The sequence below is a fragment of the Alligator mississippiensis genome, chromosome 3 (assembly GCF_030867095.1).
Source record: "Alligator mississippiensis isolate rAllMis1 chromosome 3, rAllMis1, whole genome shotgun sequence".
Taxonomy (NCBI): Eukaryota; Metazoa; Chordata; order Crocodylia; family Alligatoridae; genus Alligator; species Alligator mississippiensis.
Window position 1 is genome coordinate 20,159,545 of NC_081826.1, and position 22,002 is coordinate 20,181,546.

General features: G+C 43.8%; 1 protein-coding gene across 1 annotated transcript in view; it reads right to left on the minus strand.

Moving 5' to 3' along the window:
* Positions 1–22,002, minus strand: part of FER1L6 (fer-1 like family member 6) — a 95,792-nt gene that overhangs the window by 38,285 nt on the left and 35,505 nt on the right. The window contains exons 14-23 of the mRNA XM_059723470.1: positions 21,253–21,373; positions 16,987–17,087; positions 16,102–16,192; positions 13,322–13,441; positions 10,580–10,732; positions 7,613–7,799; positions 6,749–6,873; positions 5,876–6,010; positions 5,104–5,253; positions 397–507 (exon numbers count right to left, since the gene is read on the minus strand). Coding sequence (XP_059579453.1) covers positions 397–507; positions 5,104–5,253; positions 5,876–6,010; positions 6,749–6,873; positions 7,613–7,799; positions 10,580–10,732; positions 13,322–13,441; positions 16,102–16,192; positions 16,987–17,087; positions 21,253–21,373 — 1,294 coding nt within the window. The remainder of the gene's footprint in view (positions 1–396; positions 508–5,103; positions 5,254–5,875; positions 6,011–6,748; positions 6,874–7,612; positions 7,800–10,579; positions 10,733–13,321; positions 13,442–16,101; positions 16,193–16,986; positions 17,088–21,252; positions 21,374–22,002) is intronic.

The window sequence follows — 22,002 nt, forward strand, 5'->3', positions numbered from 1 at the left end:
GGCAGATGAGGGAGGGAGCAGGGAATACAGTGACTTATTGGGCACATTGTGGAAAGCAGAGTAACTGGGCAGGAGAAAGGGAACAGACTGGCACTTGGAGATGGTGTAGGGTTTTGTCTGTGGCACACCTACCAAAAAAGCTGGCCCCCATTAATATGGACAAGCTGTAGCTGAAATCTGGCCCTAGTTATTTTCAAGATCAAACTCAGTGGGCAAGTTACCCATACCTTTCAGGGCCCCCACCTGACCTGGCCCTCTGACTTGTTTTCACAGTCCCGTAGAATTTTACTTATGTGTCTAAATAAAAAGCTTGCACAGCTAAACCTTGTGGCCTGCTGTAACAATGTAGGCAACTGAGAGTCTGAAAGAGTTAAAATATTGGTTTTGGCCACTTACCTCCACTCTGTATTTACTTAAAATGGGCCGGATATTGGCTGGAACTGGATACATCTGGCTAACATCAGGTAGATCTAATGGGGGAAGGCTCTGTGGACCAGAATCAGGAACCTAAGAATAAAATGGTCAATAGCTCTTATTGGTCTGTGCAGAAATAAAGATCTGTTCAGAGCTTCCTGTGACTTGTACATAGAATAGAGCGCTTTACAGCGACTAGAGCTGTCATGTAAACGCAACAGTGAGAAAATTATATGCATCATGAGAAAGACAGGGTAAAGATTTCACGGGGAGAAATCATTTTATGTTCAATAGCATGTATTCAGGCAGCTCTCCAGAAAGTGTCTCTCTTCACTTGATAGACCATAATCTGCTGTAATGAACACATTACATGCCCTGAGTAATTATACTTAATAATATAATAACTAAAAGGCTGTCGAAAGATGATACTCTTTTAACTATGGTTCCTATTGAAAAAAAAATGTCTGGTGAACTAAGAAGGGATGAACTGAATCACATACTGGCCACTATTTCAGAAGAACAATCTAGAAAAAAATCCAGCAGACAACATTATTTAACCATCTTTTAAGGTGATCGTGGCTCTATTAACTCTGCCTGGAAGTCACACACAGCCTGACATAACATGGGTGATTTGTCAAACTAGAAATACCATGTTTGGGAACAACCAAGCCTTGCAAATGTCAAGGCTGAGTCCTCCCTCTATACAGCATCCCACCAAGACGCTGGATGCGGGCAGCCCTTGTGCTTCTTGTAAGTGAGCTCACATGTATTCACCTTTGGGATGGGCAACGAGGCTGATATTCATATTTACCTCATATACCTATTTTGGATTGTGTGCGCATGTATGGGTGAGGGGCGTAGGAGGAACGGATGTCATAATATTTGTCTATTATCATTGACTTAAAGAATTCACTCAGTTGAATGACATTTACCTGTCAGCATGATCTGGCTCTCCCATTTCCCTGCATTTTTATTCCTTAACCCACTATACGTTTTCAAGAGTTGTTTGGTTCCCTTCCTTCCTCCCAAGTGTCTATAAGGCAGATCTACACCCTGCCTGGTTTAGCAGAACTTTGCTTTTACTTGATCAGGCTATGCCAAAAGAGCACTGCCCTCTTTAACAAAGATCTCTTCTCTACTAAAACAAACTATGCATTTCTAGTTTACAGATTATCTTGTGACTTGCTTAGCAACTGTGCTCAGCTTCATTACAATACATGAAGAGGTGGATATGGGAGAGGATAAGATGTGAAGTGTTTTCAGGTTAACTAAGGGACTGGGCAAATAGATCAAACAGATGGGCCGTATTGTGATACACACTCCCTACAAACAAAAGGACATAGCTTGTACGAAGCAGCGATGCCTTGTCAAAAACACTTCGTAATTACAAAGATAAATTATTGCTACTGAAAGGTTAAGGCTATGAGCTGCCAGCACCAGGGGACCTGTGAATTGGTTCTTTTAAATAAGTGTCATCTGTCTTTTTTAGGTACTGATATGTGCTACTGTGTGGGAGGCTCAATTAACATAAGGAAGAGGAGATATTTTCCTGACTACCTTGTAGGTGCAGAGAACAGAAGGGTGTAATATATATCTCCTAGTCATTGCTTTGCTGTAAGAAGTGATGGCAATAATAAAACTAACAGCAATAATTCACATTTATATACACTAGCACCTTTTACCTATACGAATCCCAAAGCACCTTGTTTATTAGATTTCATGGAGGTCAAGGTTAGAAACAGGCATTAGATCAGCTAGTGTGAGCTCCTCTATATAATAGGCCACAGAATTATACCTGTGTACCCCAACTAAACTCAGTTAATTAGATTTCAGCATTTCAGTCCTCAGAACCATACACTGTTGCATGCCACAGAACTGGAGAAACTGGAGCATCACCCATGCCTGAGGTGCCTGCATCACAAGCGTACTCAGTAGATAAGATATGCCCCAGTGCTCTGAGCAGGCCTGCATACCCCATGGTGCAGAGGAAAACAAACCAGCTCCCTGTGGCCCTCACATCTCTGCCACTCTGATACCCCACCCTGTAGGTGTCAATCAGTCTGATCCTGAGAAAGTGAGCAGGACCTGCCAGCCAGGAATCTAAGATTTCTTGGATTGCCCCAGAGCTCTGCCCAACCCATTTGATGTTCTGTCTCCAAATGTAGCCAATCTCTGGGAAAAAAGGTGGGGGAGGGGGGACAGAACAGAACACATCTGGCCAGTGAAACACGTGTGGGGGTGGGGGAATTATTTCTGACTCCTGCAGGCAATACAGCAGCTGTTTAGCAGCAGATCATGGGCCAAATCTTCTGTCTACCACACTATGAAACCCTAAATAGAACTGTGTTTATATAACTTGAGTGGTTTTATTTCAGTGCCACACTATAACTATGGGAAGAAGCAAAGATTTGTACCCTCTTGGCTGGATCCAGATGTGCAGGCATGTGCAGTTTGTGGTGCTGCAAACCTCTTTGTGGTGCCACAAACTGCACGTGTTGCGTGTTTGACTGTGCTAGGGCAAAATTTGCTACTAGGATTTCCTGCTCCCTTGTCTTGAGGCACACTATGCTCCAGCCAGCTGGGGAGCTGTCTGCTTCCCCATCTCCACGTGTCAACTGGGGCACAGGGTTGGGGCAGTGCCTCAGCATGGAGGCTGTGTGCTGGCTAGCCCCCCAACACTGAGGCACCCTGTGCCCCAGACAGCCCCCATCCTGAAGCACATGGAGCAGCAGGGCAATGTGTCCCTTTGCAAACCACACGAGCAGGGCGTTCACTGCAGCACATTTGTGCTGCTGCAAGTGCACGGCCCTGCTCGTGCAGACGTGACTGTTAAGTTTATATTGCATGGAGAGCTCTAGGGGGTTAAGACACTAGCTGAGAAAGAGGAAGCTATTCTTTCACATGACTTCAAACATAAAAGTAAAGACATTTTGGTCAAAAAAACTGAATACGTCTTTTTTTACAGAGCTTGTTTTGTGGTCACAATCCTAATTTCAAGCAAGGCCCGTTCTGAGTCACAGGGGACTGTGAAGTTCTGAGGTCAAAATTCTAAAGTTACCAATGTTCACAGGTTTTGGATGTGAAAATAGTCCTTTAATCCAAGTGAATTATGTATGAAGTGAAATAACTAAAAATAAAATGGCAGCAGTTTTAATGCAAGGGGGGAGGGGGCAGGATTTCTATACAAATCTAGTAATTATACAGATGGGAACTGTTCCAAGATGTCTGGTCCAAAAACATCTCTAGTTCTTGAGAAAAGCACCTTGTGATCTTGAATGACTGCAAATGATCAAGACTGCAAGTGCTCATTAGTCATTCTCTTAATCTCCTGTTGCTTGAAGTCTCTTAAGTGCTATTCAAATATTAAAATTTATTTTAACACTTTTGTGGGGATAAAATCTTAATTTTGACACAGGAGTGTTTCTCCCTAGATACTGCTACTCTAATGTAAAATGTCACCAAAGGGGTGACTGATTGCCTCTGAAGCACAGAGTGAAATTGTGATTGTAGATTTATCCTTTCCATTTTTCTGCTGAGCATTGTCCAGAACCCTTTGACAAAAGGTGAGGCGGCCAGCATGACAGGCCTCTGAGCCTGAAACCTTTCAAATGTTTTAAAGTCTCTTGGCTAGAAATAGTTCTTTACTGTCCACACAGTTGAAAAATCTGAGGTGAGACTCTTCAGGCTACAAATTGGTGAGATTAACTGTAAACACCGTGAGGATGGCAATTGCTGGGTCATTTTTATATTTACTTTCTAGCTTTTAAATCGGGCTTTTGAGAGATGTTCAGATAAAACAGCGCTTTTTGCTGCACTTCTTTGGCCAAGTGAAATGAAAGTGAATGTTTTCTCCGATCACCAGAAATGTGGATGAGATGTAAATTGAGGGAAAAAAATTACTATTCTGCTATCCTCTGTCCTCAATTACATCCCACAAAGATGATGAGCTCCCTTCAGAAGCATTAAACAGGCATCACTAAAAACAAAATTTAGCTCCACATGCTTCAAAGTGCAGTTTCACCTTGGAAAGTGACCGTAAAAATGGCCTCATGGTTTCAGGTTTTGCATCTTTCATTGATCCCAGAATACTCTGTTTATTAGTTAAATGATTTTTCTCCTAATTGGTAGCCCTGCAAACTCCCCGTAGAAACTGAAAGACACAGTATTGTAGCTTGTTGGCATCTCAGCAAGGTACCTGCCTTACCAGAATAAGGGCAGAATTTACCCTGCATTTGAAAACTAATTAACACTTGTACAAATGCACTACAGCCAAACCAAAATCCAGCTCATTCACTCTCAACTACCTTGGCTTCATATTGCTATCAGGCAGAAAAGCTGGCATGGGGGATTATGGATAGACACAAAAAGCTGCTCTGCGCACCAAGAACATGCAGGGCCATTTCCCAGAACTGAAGCCCACTTTCAATTGAAGTCAACAACTGCAGCATGAGAGAGAGGGGAGTGAGACCCAGATGATCACCAGGGCTGGCAGCTGTGGGAACAGGGGCAGGAAGTCTATCTCCAACTTCAAGACACAGAGGTGTGATGGTTACACTGGGCTCTAGGTATAAAAGGTGTAAAAGGAGCTTAAAAAGGGGGTACCTGCTTAAGTGAGGGTGGGACTGGAGCCAGGGTATATCTCTACCCTAGATAAGGCCAAATCTTAATGGTCAAATGATTCTAGCTCACCTGTAGTAGCTCAAAGGTAGCAAGAAGATCCCCTCCAGAGAGATTTCCACAATACAATGGGTGATAAGTCAGTTTAGGTGGCTCATACTTCTGGTCAGCGAGTGTCACCACTGGAGAAGCCACTGTAGAGCCAATGTATTCTGATTTACCCTAAATAAATAAGAATACATACTTCAATCTTTTCCGATGTAGTCCAAATCTAACAGCAGCCTTCAAGACCCAGTTGAGCATGTTCAAGACCCAAATGTGTGAGACTGGCTTTTAATATCCTGAGCACTGCATGAGGCACACAGTAAGATACAGTGGAAGGCAGCTACTGAAATGAAGAGGGGTGAATTCCTTAAACCTCTCTAAAGCTTACCAAACCTTTGGGTTCACTATTCAGCAACTCCAAGGCCTATACTGTAAGTCAGTGAGATGACACCAGGCTTGCATGGGCCAGGTAAATTTGGTCTCTGTCTACATGTTGAAACAACAGTGCAATTGCATACAAATAAAAGAATGCTCCTAAATGGTTCCCACTCATTACCCTCTTTAGATCTGAACTGAACAGGAATGAGTTGAATCTTGGGTTTGCGAAGATGTAACTGAAGGCCAAGAATAAATCTAAGCCTCAGACTGCACCCCACTACAATATTAAGCTCCATTCCAAAAAGCCAGAAACTGATGTATCTGGCTAGGGAAGCCTATGAGATAACATGGCTCTGTTCCTTTCAGAGACAGTAACACTGTGACAGCTTATGTATTTTAACAGGAAGTATTTCATGTTTACCACCGCATCATCATCATACAGCTCTACGACAACCACTGGAGGGAATTCAGCAATTTCCTTTCCATCACCATGAAGTACAATGTTATTGAACAGCAGCATCTGATTCCAGGTAGGAGATAATGTCTGAGAAATAATCTAATGAAAAACAGAAAATAATTCAGAAAGCTGGATAACAGTGTTATGGTACAGTGTACAACATGATAGACACTCAGAGATGCCTCAAGAGTTACCTCTTGTCCTAATATTGTATGAGTGCTTCCCATTTCTAGAGCATCTTCTACCTAAGGATCTCAAAACCTGATAATTTAAGACTGATCAATCATTTAGCCAGTTTCAAAGGGGGACTGGGCAAATTCCTGGAGGATAATTTCATCAGTGGGTAGTCAACGTGATAGTTAGGAGTGCAACCCATGGATTAGACTTCTTGGGTCTCTGAATACTGGAAGCTGGAGAGGGGCAGAGAATAGAGCCATCTGGACAGGTCTTGCATAAATACTTTCTTCCTTATTATCCACTCTCTTCCACTGGAAGGGACAGGATGCTGGGCTGGATGGGCTTGTGGTGTTACCCAGCATTGAATTTCTTATGATCCTGAAGCCATTTATAATTTGTAATGAATTAGGCCTTATAACTTCCCTGTAAAGGAGTTAGTAGTTTTTAATTAAATATTATCTACATTTTACAGAGGGAAATGGAACCATTTGATACTGGCTGTCAGTGATGAGGGATTCAATTAAATAGATCTCTGTTCCTATTTGGTATGGCAATTCCAATGTGGCTTTGAAAAATTAATCTATCATCTCATTTTCACGGCTGAAATTAGACATCTCCGTTCCTTGATTATGCACGGAAGAGGCAGCCTTCAGAACTTACCTTTGTGGTCTGGCAGTGTGAAACAAATGTGACTTTGGCAAAGGGATCAGAAAGTCCGGTGTTGTCTGCAGCGATGAGCCCCCTGGCCTGATACATGTGAGCTCTCAGCTGGAAGACGTGCTGTGCTGTGTCATTACAAGAAAAAATAGGGTCATCAACTTTGTAAGAATAACACCATGTGTGCGTAGAAAGAGGATGCAAACAGAGTTCCAGCCTCTACCATCCACTTTGGGTAGTCCAAAGCCTTTTGCAACATCTGAGCCTGACAACACTCTAATGGGATGGGGACATGTTACTGTCACCATCTTACAAGTGGAAATTTGAGGCTTACTCTCTGACATTTTCACTTTCAGTGTCAAAATGAAGATTGTCTCAAGTCTGTTAATTTTCAGTGTATGGTCATTTGACCAGACTGTCTCTTGTACACATTTATTTATTACATAGCACAGTACATATGCTTTACCAAGAAAGCTGATAAGCCTCTCCCTTTGGGACATTTGACACTAGATAGTATAAATACTATAATCTGTGCTGTGCAGACCAAATGTAGAATGAGTGGAAGATAGAGAATGAGTCATAATATAACGGGCCCCTTCCTGCTCTAACACCTATGACTCTATGAAGCAAGTGGAGCTTCCATGAGGTTCATCTTTGCATGTGCTGCGTGCTCAGCAACTCTGAACTCAGCAGCCAGAATCAGCCTCCAAGGATCAAAACATGTAGCATATCTTAAGTAGAAAATGCAATGATTTCAAGCAGACATCTTGAAGGTTCGCAGCCCTGCTAAATCAGAACATCTTGTATCTAATGCTCCTTACAACTACTAAGCTTCTTGGCTTCTATATTGCAGAAGTACTCTCTTACTTTTGTAGTGCAGATTGGCAGGGTCATGGGCACCATGCTGCCCTGTGCTAGCTGTGGAGGGCACTTCAGTCTCATATCCAACAGGCAAGTTCTCCATAATGGTGTGGGCATACTTGACAGAACCAAGCCAGAGGTAGGTGTCAACTTTTGCATATACGTTCCAACCTGGTGGGCGTTTTCCTGGTAACTGAAGAAATTCACACATCAGTGACAAGTGCCAGAAAGAGAAATTGTTGAATGTTACGAACAGCTTAGACAAGGCATGTTAGACAAGGAATATGTCCTTGGTGAATATCCTGACGAATGGAATGCCTACTTCACAGGAAGAATGGCTGTGGGACATACTTGACTCTAAGCAAGAAAATAACTGACTTAGCTGGAAAAGTCTGCTTTCAGTGGCATCCCCAGTGTAGTGTGAAACCTGGTTTATTCTACAAAACAGATGCAAATTTGTCTCTTCTGGTTGCTCTCTTAAATTTCCCATTGTTTAGTTCATTTTTCAATGGATGTTACTTTCCTGTGCTGCAGCTCCTGGTCTTAATATTACTGCGTAGGCAGGTCAGGAAAAAAATCATATAAAATAGTAAAGTATTTACAAAAAATCCACAATATTGACCTCCTTTCTTCCCTCCCATTCCTTCTCTGCTTATTCTGCATTTTACACTGTTTATTATTAGGAAATTCTTGGCATAAAAGCAACTAGACTATAATTACACTGCACTATCTTTCCCAAGTCTCTAACAACTGAAGACTGCTTATCTGTTTTTTTTGTTTTGTTTTTTGTCCCCCCACAATAGTGGACCTTTGGTATTTTAAAGAGAACAGAAACATCCCACCATTGGGATTTTCTGTCAAGTTTCCCAATTATTATTTGCTTTCAGATAAAAACAGAACTGACCATACTGTGCCTATGAGGTTTAATCTAATTGACAAAAACAATTCTTATGCCAGATCCTCTCATTGAGCCTCATTTTGTGTTCAAAATAACCGTTTCTAAAATGGGCTTTATCTAATTAAAATAAAATCAAGCATTTAAATAGAAAAAGAAGTCATCTCCCACACGTAAGGTTTGAAAAAAATCAACAAGCTGCTTTAAAAAAATGGTAAAAATAAATGCACTGAAAGGTTTAATAGGTAGTTAGAGGTGTGCCTAGTAAACTACTTTGACAATTAAAAGAAGGCTATCTGCTCTCTAGATAAGCTTGCACGAATAGTTTCAACTATTACAGAATAAGCTACTAACTGTCTGTTGTTTCAGTAAGTTCAGGCTTTTCCATCAAGCTATTGACAAGGGGCAGTGATTGAACGCTATGATATTTCATTGTGTACTGTTACTGTACATACTGTTTCTGTATATAACGTCCACTAAGCCCGTCTTGTCTGACACATGCAGGCTGTAGTACTTTATACATATTTCTGTATATGTGTGTATATATGTATATGTGTATGCGTATACACACACACACACATATATATATGCACATATGCGCACATATATAAATCACATACGCACACATACTTTAAATTGGAGCTATAAACAATTTTACATTATACCTGAAACTATGCTTCCTTGTTGTCTGAGCATAACTGTTAGCAATGTGTTGGCAATTCTCCATGAGTTTCCAAAGGCTGCATTGCAATGCGTTTGTTAGAGAATAAACATTTAGTGAGGCTGTACACATTGTATCTGTATATGCATGTATATGGACTTATGACAGACACTGCAGCAAAAAAAAGAATAAATCGCTTAGCAGGATGGTGGACATGTATAAGAAGAGAAGAAGATACATAAACAGGAAAAGATAAAATATATATTATTTCAACTAAACATATAGTTGAAATATGCATATGCATAAAATTGAAAGAGAGTATGTATATATATGATATATATACGTGTGTGTGTGTGTGTGTGTGTGTGTGTGTGTGTATCAGTGTCTTCCAGCTTCTTCAAGTTAACTCCTTATTTAAAGTCAACATCCTTACATTGATTTAAAATAAGTATAAAAATGTGTTGGTAATAACAATGGTAAACTTAGAAAATCTCTTTGTGTGCAGATTCCAAATGTTTGACAGAAAATGCTTGACTTTGAAGGGGCAGAGCATGCAGATAGTAGGGAAGCAATATTTTTGGGCTTTACTTCATAACCAGATTTTCAGTGCTTTATGATGGGCACTGACAGATGTGTAGGCCCCTGCTTTAACTCACAGTGCTTTACATGAAGTGCCATGAGTTAGAGAGCCCCCACAAAACTTAAGACAGGGGAAGGGGGGATTGAGCCTGCCTACAGGAGCCCAAGGAGCCTGCCTGCAGCTGAGGAGCCCCCTCTGTCCCCCAGCCCTGCTCCCCACCCGAGCTCTGGGGCTGTCACTAGGAAGGGAGGTGGAAGGGAGGAGGGGTAGTGAGCTGGGGAAAGTCAGGGAGGCTGCAAGGGGAGGGGGCTCCAATCCACCCCCTCCAGCTCAGGCTGGGCAAGCCCCAACCTGCAGCTTGCTCCTCATCTCTTCCTGCTGACAGCCCCAGGGGCAGGGCTGCACTGCATCAGCCCAGCCCCAATCCTGCCACAAATTAACGTTAGGGAACAAAAGTTTGCTAAGGGGCAATGCTTTCATCTGATCCCTCATTTGATCAGGGTAATTTGTCACATGATCAGCCACATTAAAATCACTCTGCATCCATGCATGTGTCACAGCACAGCTATAGAGCACTTTCAGAGGAAAGAAACATAAATTCTGTCTGCACCCTCAGTCTCCTGACTGCCTTGTGAGACTCCTTGGAGGTCTCAGTTCACTGGCTGAGAAACACTGCTTTAGCTAATGCAGACAAACCCAAAACTGTGTTGAAGCTCTGATTTCAGATGGCTAGAATCTAAAATGAAATTCCTGGAATGAGACCTGGATAAGGACAATTTCCAAAGAGTTACCTGCTAAAAAACATTTTAGTAAATGATCCTGATGTCCCAGACTTACTTTCAGGAAATGGGTTTTAATCTTCCCACAGTTTTTGCCTCTCTGCTCAGCCACAGGAGAATAGAGCACGTCTTTCGCTGAGATTCTAGCATAGGCAACTCTCTTGTTGTTGCTGAGCATCCAGATGAACACATCGGGCACAGTATGCTGAGGCTATTAAAATGACAAGGACCAGAATTTCAGTGCTTCAAACATTAAGCTAATGAGTGATGCTCTTTTTACAAGCAACCATCATTAATTTGTGTTAAACACCAACTCATAACAGCTGATTTTCTTCAACTATTTGACAAGGCAAAAATCAGTATCTCCCGAGAACAGCTAGATATGGATCATAAATTAAAGAAACAATTAGTTTGTGCCTCAAAATTCAAATCTGTCTCTGAACAAAGCCAGAGGTAAAGAGCTTTGCACAGGGATTTAAGGAGCTCATGCTGTTCAGATTATCAAAGCAAAGATTAGTAGATGACTTGATCATGACTTATAAGGGCCCACAGAGGGGGAAAAGGCTATAATAGCAGATGTTTAATTTTTCACATAAAGAAATAATATAAAGATATAGCAGTGAGAAGCTGAAGCCAGAAAAATTCAAACTAGGAATACAGTGAACTTTTTAAACACAATTTTTAACCACTAGAGGATCTTGACAAAGGATGTGGGATTGAGGTCTTTAAACCCATATGGAATTTCTTGCTAAAAGAGATGGTCTTGCACCACCCAAAATTAGTGGATATGGTGTAGAAATGACCAGGTGAAAATCTAGGGCCTGTATTATATACAGATGACACTAGCCAGTCATGTTATCTTCTGATCATTAAATCTGTGGGCTTAGTCCTTATTCCCCATTGGACTGTAGGATAAATAAGAAAGAGGAGACATTGATCTATTTTTCATAAATCCAAGATTGAATAAGCACTAGCAGCAGCTTGGAAGAGGAGTAACAGCATTGGCTACTGTTGTAACTGAATTCCTTCATTACCCTCTTCAGTGTGAGGGTGCAAGATTCAGAGTGGGTCCAACAAAGATTATCCATATAATTAAAGATCAACTGGGTGACCCACCTCTTCCACCCCTCATCCATAGTGAAAATTAAGGCTTCATAGAGCACAGCTGTATGGCAGGCAGAGGGCTGCAAACTGCCCAAGTGATGCCCTAGAACCTGCTCTTCCATCATGGACCTTTCATTAAGGCCCTTTCTTTGTTCTAGATCAGGGTTGGCAAAATACAGCCTAGGGGCCACCAGGTACTTTCATCTGGCCCATGGTGGCCCCCAATGAATTGAACCCCACCCAGCCCTTCCACACACAGGTGGGAGTGAGATGCCTATATTCGTTTCCAACATACACTATTATGCTTTGCTCCCACCCTCGTGAGCACAAAGGCCTGGCCTAGGCAGCACTGGGTGGGGCTGCTACTGCAGGCTTCCCCGGCATCCTGCTCCCTCCAGGCAGCAGGCAGCAGGCAGGGAAGTGGGGGGGGTGGCTGCAGGTGGGTGGGTGCGGTGCAAAGCTTGGGTGGGCAGGGTGTGGGTGTGAGGGTGGGTGGGGAGTAAGGGGACCCCTCCCACCCTCCCCCCATGGTGCGCAGCCCTGGCAGAGAGCAGAGGCAGCAACAGCAGCAGGGGTGATGCTGGTGCTTGGCTCCAGCCAACACTGCACATCGCAGCGAGGAGCTTCCAGTGGCAAAGGTCAGGTGTTAGGGATGGGACTTCCGGTCCCAAGATGGCAGCCAGGGAGGCAGGGCAACTTTCAAGGGGCGGGGCTACCCATGCAGCACTTAACAGCTCACTAAACCTCATTAAGCAGCTCTCCACCCAAAATAATTGTCCTCCCCTGCTTCATCACTACTTTTGTCTGAATCTCACGATGGAACTCCTAGTGGACTCCAAGATGAACATGAGTCGGCAGTGTGACGAAGCTATCAGAAAAGCCAATGGCACTTTATCATGCATCAGGAGATGCATGACGAATAGATCCAAGGAGGTGATACTTCCCCTCTATCGGGCGCCGGTCAGACCACAGTTGGAGTACTGCATGCAATTCTGGGCACCGCACTTCAAGAGGGATGCGGATAACCTGGAGAGGGTCCAGAGAAGGGCCACTCGTATGGTTAAGGGCTTGCAGACCAAGCCCTACGAGGAGAGACTAGAGAACCTGGACCTTTTCAGCCTCCGCAAGAGAAGGTTGAGAGGCAACCTTGTGGCTGCCTATAAGTTCATCATGGGGGCACAGAAGGGAATCGGTGAGGTTTTATTCACCAAGGCGCCCCCAGGGGTTACAAGAAATAATGGCCACAAGCTAGCAGAGAGCAGATTTAGATTGGACATTAGGAAGAACTTCTTCACAGTTCGAGTGGCCAAGGTCTGGAACGGGCTCCCAAGGGAGGTGGTGCTCTCCCCTACCCTGGGGGTCTTCAAGAGGAGGTTAGATAGGCATCTAGCTGGGGTCATCTAGAGCCAGCACTCTTTCCTGCCTATGCAGGGGGTCGGACTCGATGATCTATTGAGGTCCCTTCCAACCCTAACATCTGTGAATCTATGAATCTATGAACCTAGCATGCAAGTGCACATCTGGTACATCCAGCTTCACCTCATAACTCTGCTCTGGCCACAGGGACATTTCCAATATTGCAAGCAGTGAGTGAGGTGATGGAGAGCAGTGGGGATCCTCAGGTAACTAGCACCAAGCTTGGGATTTTACTGAGACATTGGGACCTGTATAAAGTTCTCTGTTGGTAGTGAATTACCTCATCAACCAGGAATCGAATTTTCTCTATAAAGGTCTGGGTCTCACGCATCATTTCATCCACAGATATTTTCTTTTTCTGCTTTTGAATAATTCCTTGAGCATCATTTGACAATGCTTCCTGAAACAGGAATAGATGGCATGTAAATATTTCATAGATGCTATTGTATTCATGAAAAGCTCTTCAAACTATACAACTAGACACACAAAGGAAAATGTGTACTTAGATTCGCATTGAAAAATGTGGAAGTGCTTTACCCTGAAGTGGGAAAAGCTAATGAAATGTTTTTCATGTCAAAATGGAAGAAATTTACTGAACAGGATCTATAGAAACCTAGCATTTTCTCCAAGCATGTGTGTTTATATCATGGAAATTTCTGTTTTCTTTGCCTAGCGCAATGGAGCACAATCCTGGTAGTTGGATACATGCAGTGCAATATTACAGGCATTAAATACAACTAATAAATGCGTTTAATGTTCAACTCTAAGATTTAGCTGAAAACACTGAGATATATAAAGAACACTGTACATTTACTGCACAGTTACGACATTGGATGGCTCCAATATCAACCTGCTAATGAAGGCCTATGTTAGTTGTACTGGGGATTGTCCAACATTCCTCATCCTTCAGGGACAGGCTCTGCAGGAGTGTACATTGAAAGAAGACAGTCAAACAGAAGTGATGGTCCAGTAGTTAGAGTGTTAATCTGAGATTCAGGTTAGGCCCAGGGTCCATTCCTGCCTTTGCCACAGACTTTATATGTGGCCTTGTGGCAAGTCCTTTAGCCGCGGACCCTACGCAATATTTACATGCTTAACTCCCACCAATTTCAATGGAAATTTGATGCCACAATACCTTTGAGGTTCTGGACTATCAGTTTCAGTTCCCTATCTTTAATAAGGGGATAATGCCATTGTCATATCCCACAGGTGTGAAGAGAATATATTATAGATTGTGAGGCACTCAGATACTATGATAACAGGGGCCATATTGGCAGCTTGATTACAGGGTATACATATGAGAGACAGAGAGACAGAGAGACAAAACACATGCAATATTTAATTCTTTTTGTATATTCTGAGCAAGATTCTTGTTTATCTAGAGGCCCCTTTTCTTCACTCAGGCAGTATAAAAGAGGCTTAAAGGGCATGGTGTGAAAATCAAATAGTATTTGAAAAATCTACACATACACACATATGTGGAAAATAAAGCACAATATAAAGAGCCTGATTCTTCTATCATTCAAACCTAGGTCCACCAGAACAATTAAGCAGAATACGATTAAGTGCTTACACTAATCTACATTAGGAATGACTCAGTCTAACTCAATGCTCTGGGGCTATTGTAATGCCAAGTATTGGTAAGAAGAACCTAACTCAGGGGTTGTCAACTGGGGGTACACCCCCCCCCCCAGGAGTACTTAGAAAGACGCAGGGGGTATACCCAGGCGGGCGGGCAGGCGAGGATCTCCCCCGGCACCTTCCCATACTTTGCTTCTTAACCACGGGAGCAAGAGGGGTGTGCTGGGCACCACTGGCCCTACGCAGCACACTGCAGCCCCTTACTGTCCTCTACCTCAGCTCGCTCCAAGAAGCAGGGCTCCAAGGATGGCAGCAGTGCCTCTCTGTGGGCCGCACATGCACCACCTGGCCAGCGGGGGCGGGGGGGGGGGGGAGGACTTGCACACAGTGCATCCCGCTGCCACCATCCAATGCTGCCACCACCGCACACCACACCGCTATCCCGTGGCTGGTTGCACGTGCAGCTCTGTGGGCTGCTGACATGCCTCACACCTCACGCCCCTCCCATCAGCAGCCCTCAGAGCCACATGTGTGGTTGGCCATGAGAAAGCAGCACAGGGCCCGGCAGTGGCAGCATGGGATGGTGGCAGCATGGGATGCTGGCTGACTGGCCAGGTGGTGCATGTGCAGCCCACAGAGGGGCCCTCACCTACCTGGCCCTGGTCCTGGGAGCGGGCACAGAGACACACTCACTCCCTTTCTCGATCTGCCCCACCCAGCCCCTTTCCTCTCCCCTGCCCTTTTCCCCCGCATACACTTACCTGCTGGATGTGTGTGTGTCTGCATCTCCGTGTGTCTGTGTCTGTGCCTGCATGTGTGTGCCTGTGCCTTTGTGCGTGTGTGTTTCTTCCCTGCCCGCCCAGCTGCAGCAGGCACATGGCATTGTGCAGGTCTTGTGGCAGCGGGGTGCAAAGTCTAGCCTGCAGCAGCAACTGCCTCCACCCCATGCACAGATCTTGGGGGCATGTGTCCCCCAGACCTCCACCGGGATGTGCGCAGTTGCAGGAAGTCCTCCCCCTTCCCCCTCCTCCCACATGAACCGCTCTCATGGCTTTGTCCTGCGCTCTGCCCCAGCTATGCAGTGCCTACCCCTGCCCCTGTCCCTGCCCCAGCCCCACTCCCTCCCTCCCTCATCATGGGGGCCTCGATCTGCCCCCCCCCCCTTTAAAATCAAGAAAAAAATCTAAAGGGGTACACTTGTTAAAAAAGGTTGAAAACCCTTGACCTAACTCACTAATAATTTCTTATTGAATATTGCATATTGAAAACGAAACTTTCCAAATTACTTCAAAGAACCTTAACACACTTTGCTTAATATAGCAGGCCTTAAAAAATCGCTGTTTGATACAATTTTTGTGTTCATTCTGAAGCTCCGCCACAGTGAGAAGCCAGATCTGAATTGCTACATATGCAACGATTACACTTCACATTAAGCCATTATTTAAATGTGTGACTGTTTAAATAGAGAACCTTTCATACCAGCTCTTGCTTGCACAGCGTGAGTCTCTTTTTGTCCAAAGCCGTCTGGTTCATCCCTTTGGGCTTCTTTTCAGCATTAGCAATGAAAGCTCTATGTCCAGGACACAGCAAAACACAGAAGCATTTTTTGAGATAGTCAGATTTCTCTATTACAATGGCAGATAAAACAGACTGCAAGTGAATTATTCTCTATAACACAGTGTATGAAGCTGAAGATGGTGATGCTGGAACTGTCAGTATAACAGAAATATTGGGGCACCTATCACAGGAGTGTGGCATGCATGTCACAGGAAATGATTCTTCCACGCTACTCAAACTCAGTGAGACTTCACTTAGGAAATTATAGCCATTTTAAGAAAGATGTGGACAGATTGGAAAGAGAATCCAGAGGAAGACAAGAAAAACTAATACAGATCTAGAAAACATGGCATAATATGGAAATATGACTGTTAAAGAAAGGTACAGTCTGTACCTTAATGGGTAGATTACCAAATCAATTCATGGCTGGGCTTCATATGTCTCTTAGTCCTGCATTACACACTACCTAATGAGAAGGGTTTTACCTTGGCAAACACTTTGAATTCAGTTTAATTTTGCCTGCTTCTATAATGCACCTATCATGCACTTTTTTGCATCTCAATTACTCCCATGGACATTTTATTCTGAGAGTCCAGAAAACCTGATAAGTGATAGGTGAAAACAAGTCCCAAGTACATTAAAACATACTTTCCTTGTATAAAAGTGTTGGCTTGTAAAAATCCTCTTGTACACCAGTTTAAGGCCATTTAGATTTTATCATTTGTACCATCAATTTCTCAGCCAATAGGAGAAATGTGCTGCCAGTATACAATATTCATTTTGGGCTTCTCTAGTAAATTAGATTACCTGCTTTGATTGATAAAGTTACTGACAGTGGTCTGCATTTTCTTTTCTGATGCAGTCTCCGAAACTTTGATCAAATCTTTTACTTGCTCTAATCCTTCTTCCTAAAAACAAGATGTGAAAACATGTGATGTAGGAGAGTGATTTCTCAGTTTGTCAGTATAATTATTTACAATATGGTTATTCAGGATATGGCTAGTGACAGAGAGGGAGGTGAACTTGGAACCCAAAAAGTAATGGCTTTGAAATGTCTGTCTGTCTTAAGCAAGTCATTTAAATAAAATAAAAAAATTAAACTTGGCTGCATCCACATGAGCATGGACATTTGTTTCCCTGGGAACAAGAAGTGACACACCTTGTCCTGCTGCTACTTGTCCCTGGGGAACGCCAATGCTACATGTGTTCTGGTGCACAGCAGTTTACCCTGGATGGGGTAAGGGAGGCTTAGGCCAGCAACTGTGCTGTCCCCAGCAGCCTTAAGGAAGTATGGGCTGGATAAATGGACTGTAAGGTGGATAGAAAACCAAAACCTGGCCTGCCAGAGCCATGCTCCAGCTACCAGCTACAGCTGCAGCTCCCCAAGGCCCCCAGGACTCCAGGTAAGGCCGTTTTGGGTGGCACGCACTGCCACTCCACTTTTTTCTGCATGGGGTTTTTTTTACCCTGGGATCTCCCAGGGTAAAAAAAAACAAAACCATGCTGCAAGGTAACAGTGTGGGGACCACCTGAATGTGCAGTGCATGGCACCACAGATGGGTCTGCTGCACGACATATCGCCTGGCTGAGCTCGCCTGGACGCAACCCTCAGGTGCTAAGATTAGTCATGTAAATCCATGCTTAGAGTCTACCAACTAATGTGAACAGGCCTTGCATTGAGCCATCAGATACCTAAATGAGTGACTTGATTCTAGAGGTGACCTCCAAGAGAATGGCAGGTGCTCAGGCTCCCTCAAAATTGGGCTGCTTCTTCAGGGGCACCCAGGTTTGAAGATGTGGGTCACATCAATACAACTCAATTTCAATGAAGTTACTTCTGATTTACATCAGTAGAAATGAAACAAGAATCAGGCCCTGTATAACTAAATCTGGGTGCCTCAAAATTAAGACACTCAACATTAGAAGCCACTTATAAGAATTTTCCCCCTAATTCTAAAAGGCCTGTTCTAACTAGGCTAAACAACCACCATGCAGGGCCCGTCAGTGCACGACAGTGTCTGCACTTGCCCTATTGAAGAATCAGCTCTGTTATGACAATTAGAAAACTTAAGGAGTCTCTTCAGTTGCAAACAGGCACGGTTTTCTGGGGAGAAGCCCGAGAAAGATGAAAATGTTGGCAGTCCTGTAAGTAGAGAGAGGTAATTCACCTTGTTAGCCTGAAGTTAGGCAAAAGGTAGGTCATATTTGTACCTTACAGACTAACTAAATCAGAGATGTACAGCATTGATGAGCCCTTTGATGAGCCCATGCTCACTTCATCAGATGCTGTGAAAGGACTTGCACAGAGTAATGCATCAAATAAATTAAGTAAGTTGTCCCGCTATAAAAGGGCTTTGGACAGAAAGCAAAAATAAGGCTGTTCTGTGTAATTGCTCCTGAACTTAGGAACTCCCTCCCTCTTGAGGGCTACCAGAGTCTGATCCCAGACATCTTGCAGAAGCTGTGTAAGACCTTTCTCTTTCTGCAAGCATTTAAGAAACAAAGCTTAGCTGAGATCACATAATGAGTCTCTGTTTTATGTATAATAATCTAGTTCCCCTTTTAGGTTGCTCTTTTCATAGAATCACAGAAAACTAGGGTTGATAGCGACATCAGGAAATCATCTATTCCAACCCCCCTGCTCAAACAAGGACCATCCCCAACTAGATCATCCCAGACAAAGTTTTGTCTAGCCAGGTCTTAAAAACCTCCAAGGATGGAGCTTCCACCACCTCTCTGGGTAACCTGCTCCAGTGTTTTACTACCCTCCTAGTGAGAAAATTCTTCATAATATCTAACCTCAATTTCCCTTGCTGCAACTTGAGACCATTGCTTCTTGTTCTGTCATCTGCCACCGCTGAGAATAGTCTAGTTTCATCATCTTTGGAACTGCCCTTCAGGTAGTTGAAGGCTGCTATTAAATCCCCTCAGTCTTCGATTCTCTAGACTAAATAAGCCCAGCTCCCTCAGCCTCTCCTCAGAAGTCATGTGCCCCAGCCCCCGAACCATTTTTGTTGCCCTCTGCTGGATTCTCTCCAATTTGTCCACATCCTTTCTGTAGTGGGGGGCCCAAAACTGAACACAGCACTCCAGATGTGGCCTCACCAGTGCTGAATAGAACAGAATAATCATTACTGTGCTGGCAACACTCCTACCAATGCAGCCCAGTATACCATTAGCCTTCTTGGCAACAAGGGCACACTGTTGGCTCATATTTAGCTTATTGTCCACCGTAACCCCCAGGTCCCTTTCTGCAGAGCTGCTACCCAGCCAGTCACCCCCCAGCCTGTACTGGTACATGGGATTCTTAGGGTTAGGGCAGGACTTTGCACTTGTCCTTGTTGAACCTCAATGAGATTTCTTTTGGCCCAATCCTCCACTTTGTCTAGATCTCTCTGAATCCTAGCCACACCCTCCAGTATATCTACTACTCCCCACAGTTTGGTGTCATCTACAGACTTGCTGAGGGTGCTCTCTATGCCATCTTCCAGGTTGTTGATGAAGATATTGAACAAAAACGGCCCCAGGACCAACACCTGGGGCACTCCACTTGATACTGGATGCAACTAGACATCTACCACTACCCTCTGTGCCTGATGGTCTAGCCAGTTTTCTATCCACCTTACAGTCCATTTATCCAGCCCATACTTCCTTAGCTTGCCTGCGAGAATGTTGTGGAAGACCATATCATAATCCTTGCTAAAATTAAGGTGTACTACATCCACTGTTTTCCTTGCATCCACAGAGCCAGCCATCTCATCATAGAAGGAAATCAGGTTGGTCAGGCATGACTTGCCCCTGATGAATCCACGATGACTGTTCTGAATCATCTTCTCTGCCTCTGAGTGCAAAGAAATGGATTCCTTGAGGATCTGCTCCATGATTTTTCCAGGGACTGAGGTGAGGCTGACTGGTCTGTAGTTCCCTGGATCCCCCTTTTTCCCCTTCTTAAATATGGACACTATGTTTGGCCTTTTCCAATTATCCAGGACCTCTCCCAATTGCCATGAGTTTTCAAAGATGATGGCCAATGGCACTGCAATCACATCAGCCAACTCCCTCAGCACCCTTGGTGTACATCCTATCAGGCCCCATGGACTTGTATATGTCCATTTTTTCTAGTCCCTAACCTGTTTTTTCACCACTTTTGGCTGCTCACATCCTTCCCAAACTATGCTGCCAGGTGCAGTAGTCTGGGAGCTGACCTTGCCTGTGAAAACTGAAGTGAAAAAGACATTGAACACTTCAGCCCTTTCTGCATCCTCTGTCACTAGGTTGCCTCCTCCATTCAGTTGCCTCCCCCACTCATGCTTTCCCTGATCTTCCTCTTGTTACTGACATACGTGTAGAAACCCTGTTCTCTTACTGTAAGCAAACCTGAACCTTTGTTGGGAAAGGTGGTATATAAATCACATAAAAAAGTAATGAATATGCTGTAGGTATAGTTTTTTTCCTTCCCATGCAGCACTGTTCCCAAAATAGATCTCCTCTCTGCTGCTGTGGATTCAAAATAACAGCAGCAGGAAGAGTATTTTCTCCCTTCATTTACCTAGAAATAAAGAAGGAATCTCAGAGTCCTCGTGCATCATGCATCAAATGTGGCTGTATCACTCTCTGCATGAAGGACAATGGCATTGCTGACATTGCTGTTACTTAGGGTTGCTATTTAAACAACATTAGGTCCCATCGATGAGCTATGGTACAGATCATCCTCAAATCCAGGGATCGTCAAAGAATTTATGTAACCCTTTTAATCTCCAGCGGTAAATTATATCTGGAACTAGCAACCTGGGAGGAATCCTTCAAAATATGCCACTCCAGTCAATCGGTGACCCATGGGGAAACACTGTGATGCCTGGCACTTTGAGCTAGAACATCATTCCCAAGGGCCATATAGCAAGAGGACTGAGGAGAACCCAGAACTCATCTCTGAAAAGCAGGAAGATTTAAGTTGCTGCACAAACTTCCTACAGGCATGGACATTGCCATGGTAGTTCAGGAACATGAAATGCTTTCCTTCACCCTCACATTCTTCTGGAAATTGTCTCCAACTCTACATTGCAGCAGGCTTACCAGTTGATCTGCCATTTTCTCTAGCATATTGGAAGTGTACAGTCGGAAGGTCTGGTCTCCCCAGCAACTCTTGACTGAAACACAAGGCTTCTTCTCATCATATGGCAAGTACTGATAGTTCCTGTGAAAATGCATGAAGCTGTATGAGCAGACTGTCCAAACAAGCAAACAACACGGGGCAAGTTCACAGAGTGTGTGTAAAGTGATACAGCTTGTATATCTGAGAGAAAGAAAGAGAGGGTGGGCATGTGCATGCGCATAAGGGAGCTTGAGTGTAAGTTAATATACATCTCTGTCTTTCAACCAATGGGGCAGTTGTTAAAAAAATGTGCAACCTGAAGGCTGATGAGGTCTCTTCCAGCCCTACTTCTCTATGATAAGTAGTATCATCTCTATGATACTGGTAGCAAACTGCAGCCTCTAAGACTTGGTGGAAGAGAAGAAAGGGCAGAAGATATAATTCCCTAGCCTCCAAATACGACAGTATCAGAACTGATTGACTTAGTACTCCTGAACTTTGACAAGGAAAGGGAGCAAAGCCAGTAAAACTAGACGCTTGGAGCACCACTAATGCCTGTTGGTTGTTACTTCCTACAACAAGAGATGCAGAGCATACTGTGTAATACTGAGGGGAGAGTAAATTTTGGTCTACTCTTATGGGAAAACCAATGGACTTTGTGTAACGTCTACGCAGAACAAACACACACCAGTCGCTTTACCAGCTTGCTCCTTCAAAATTCGTTTCCCTGA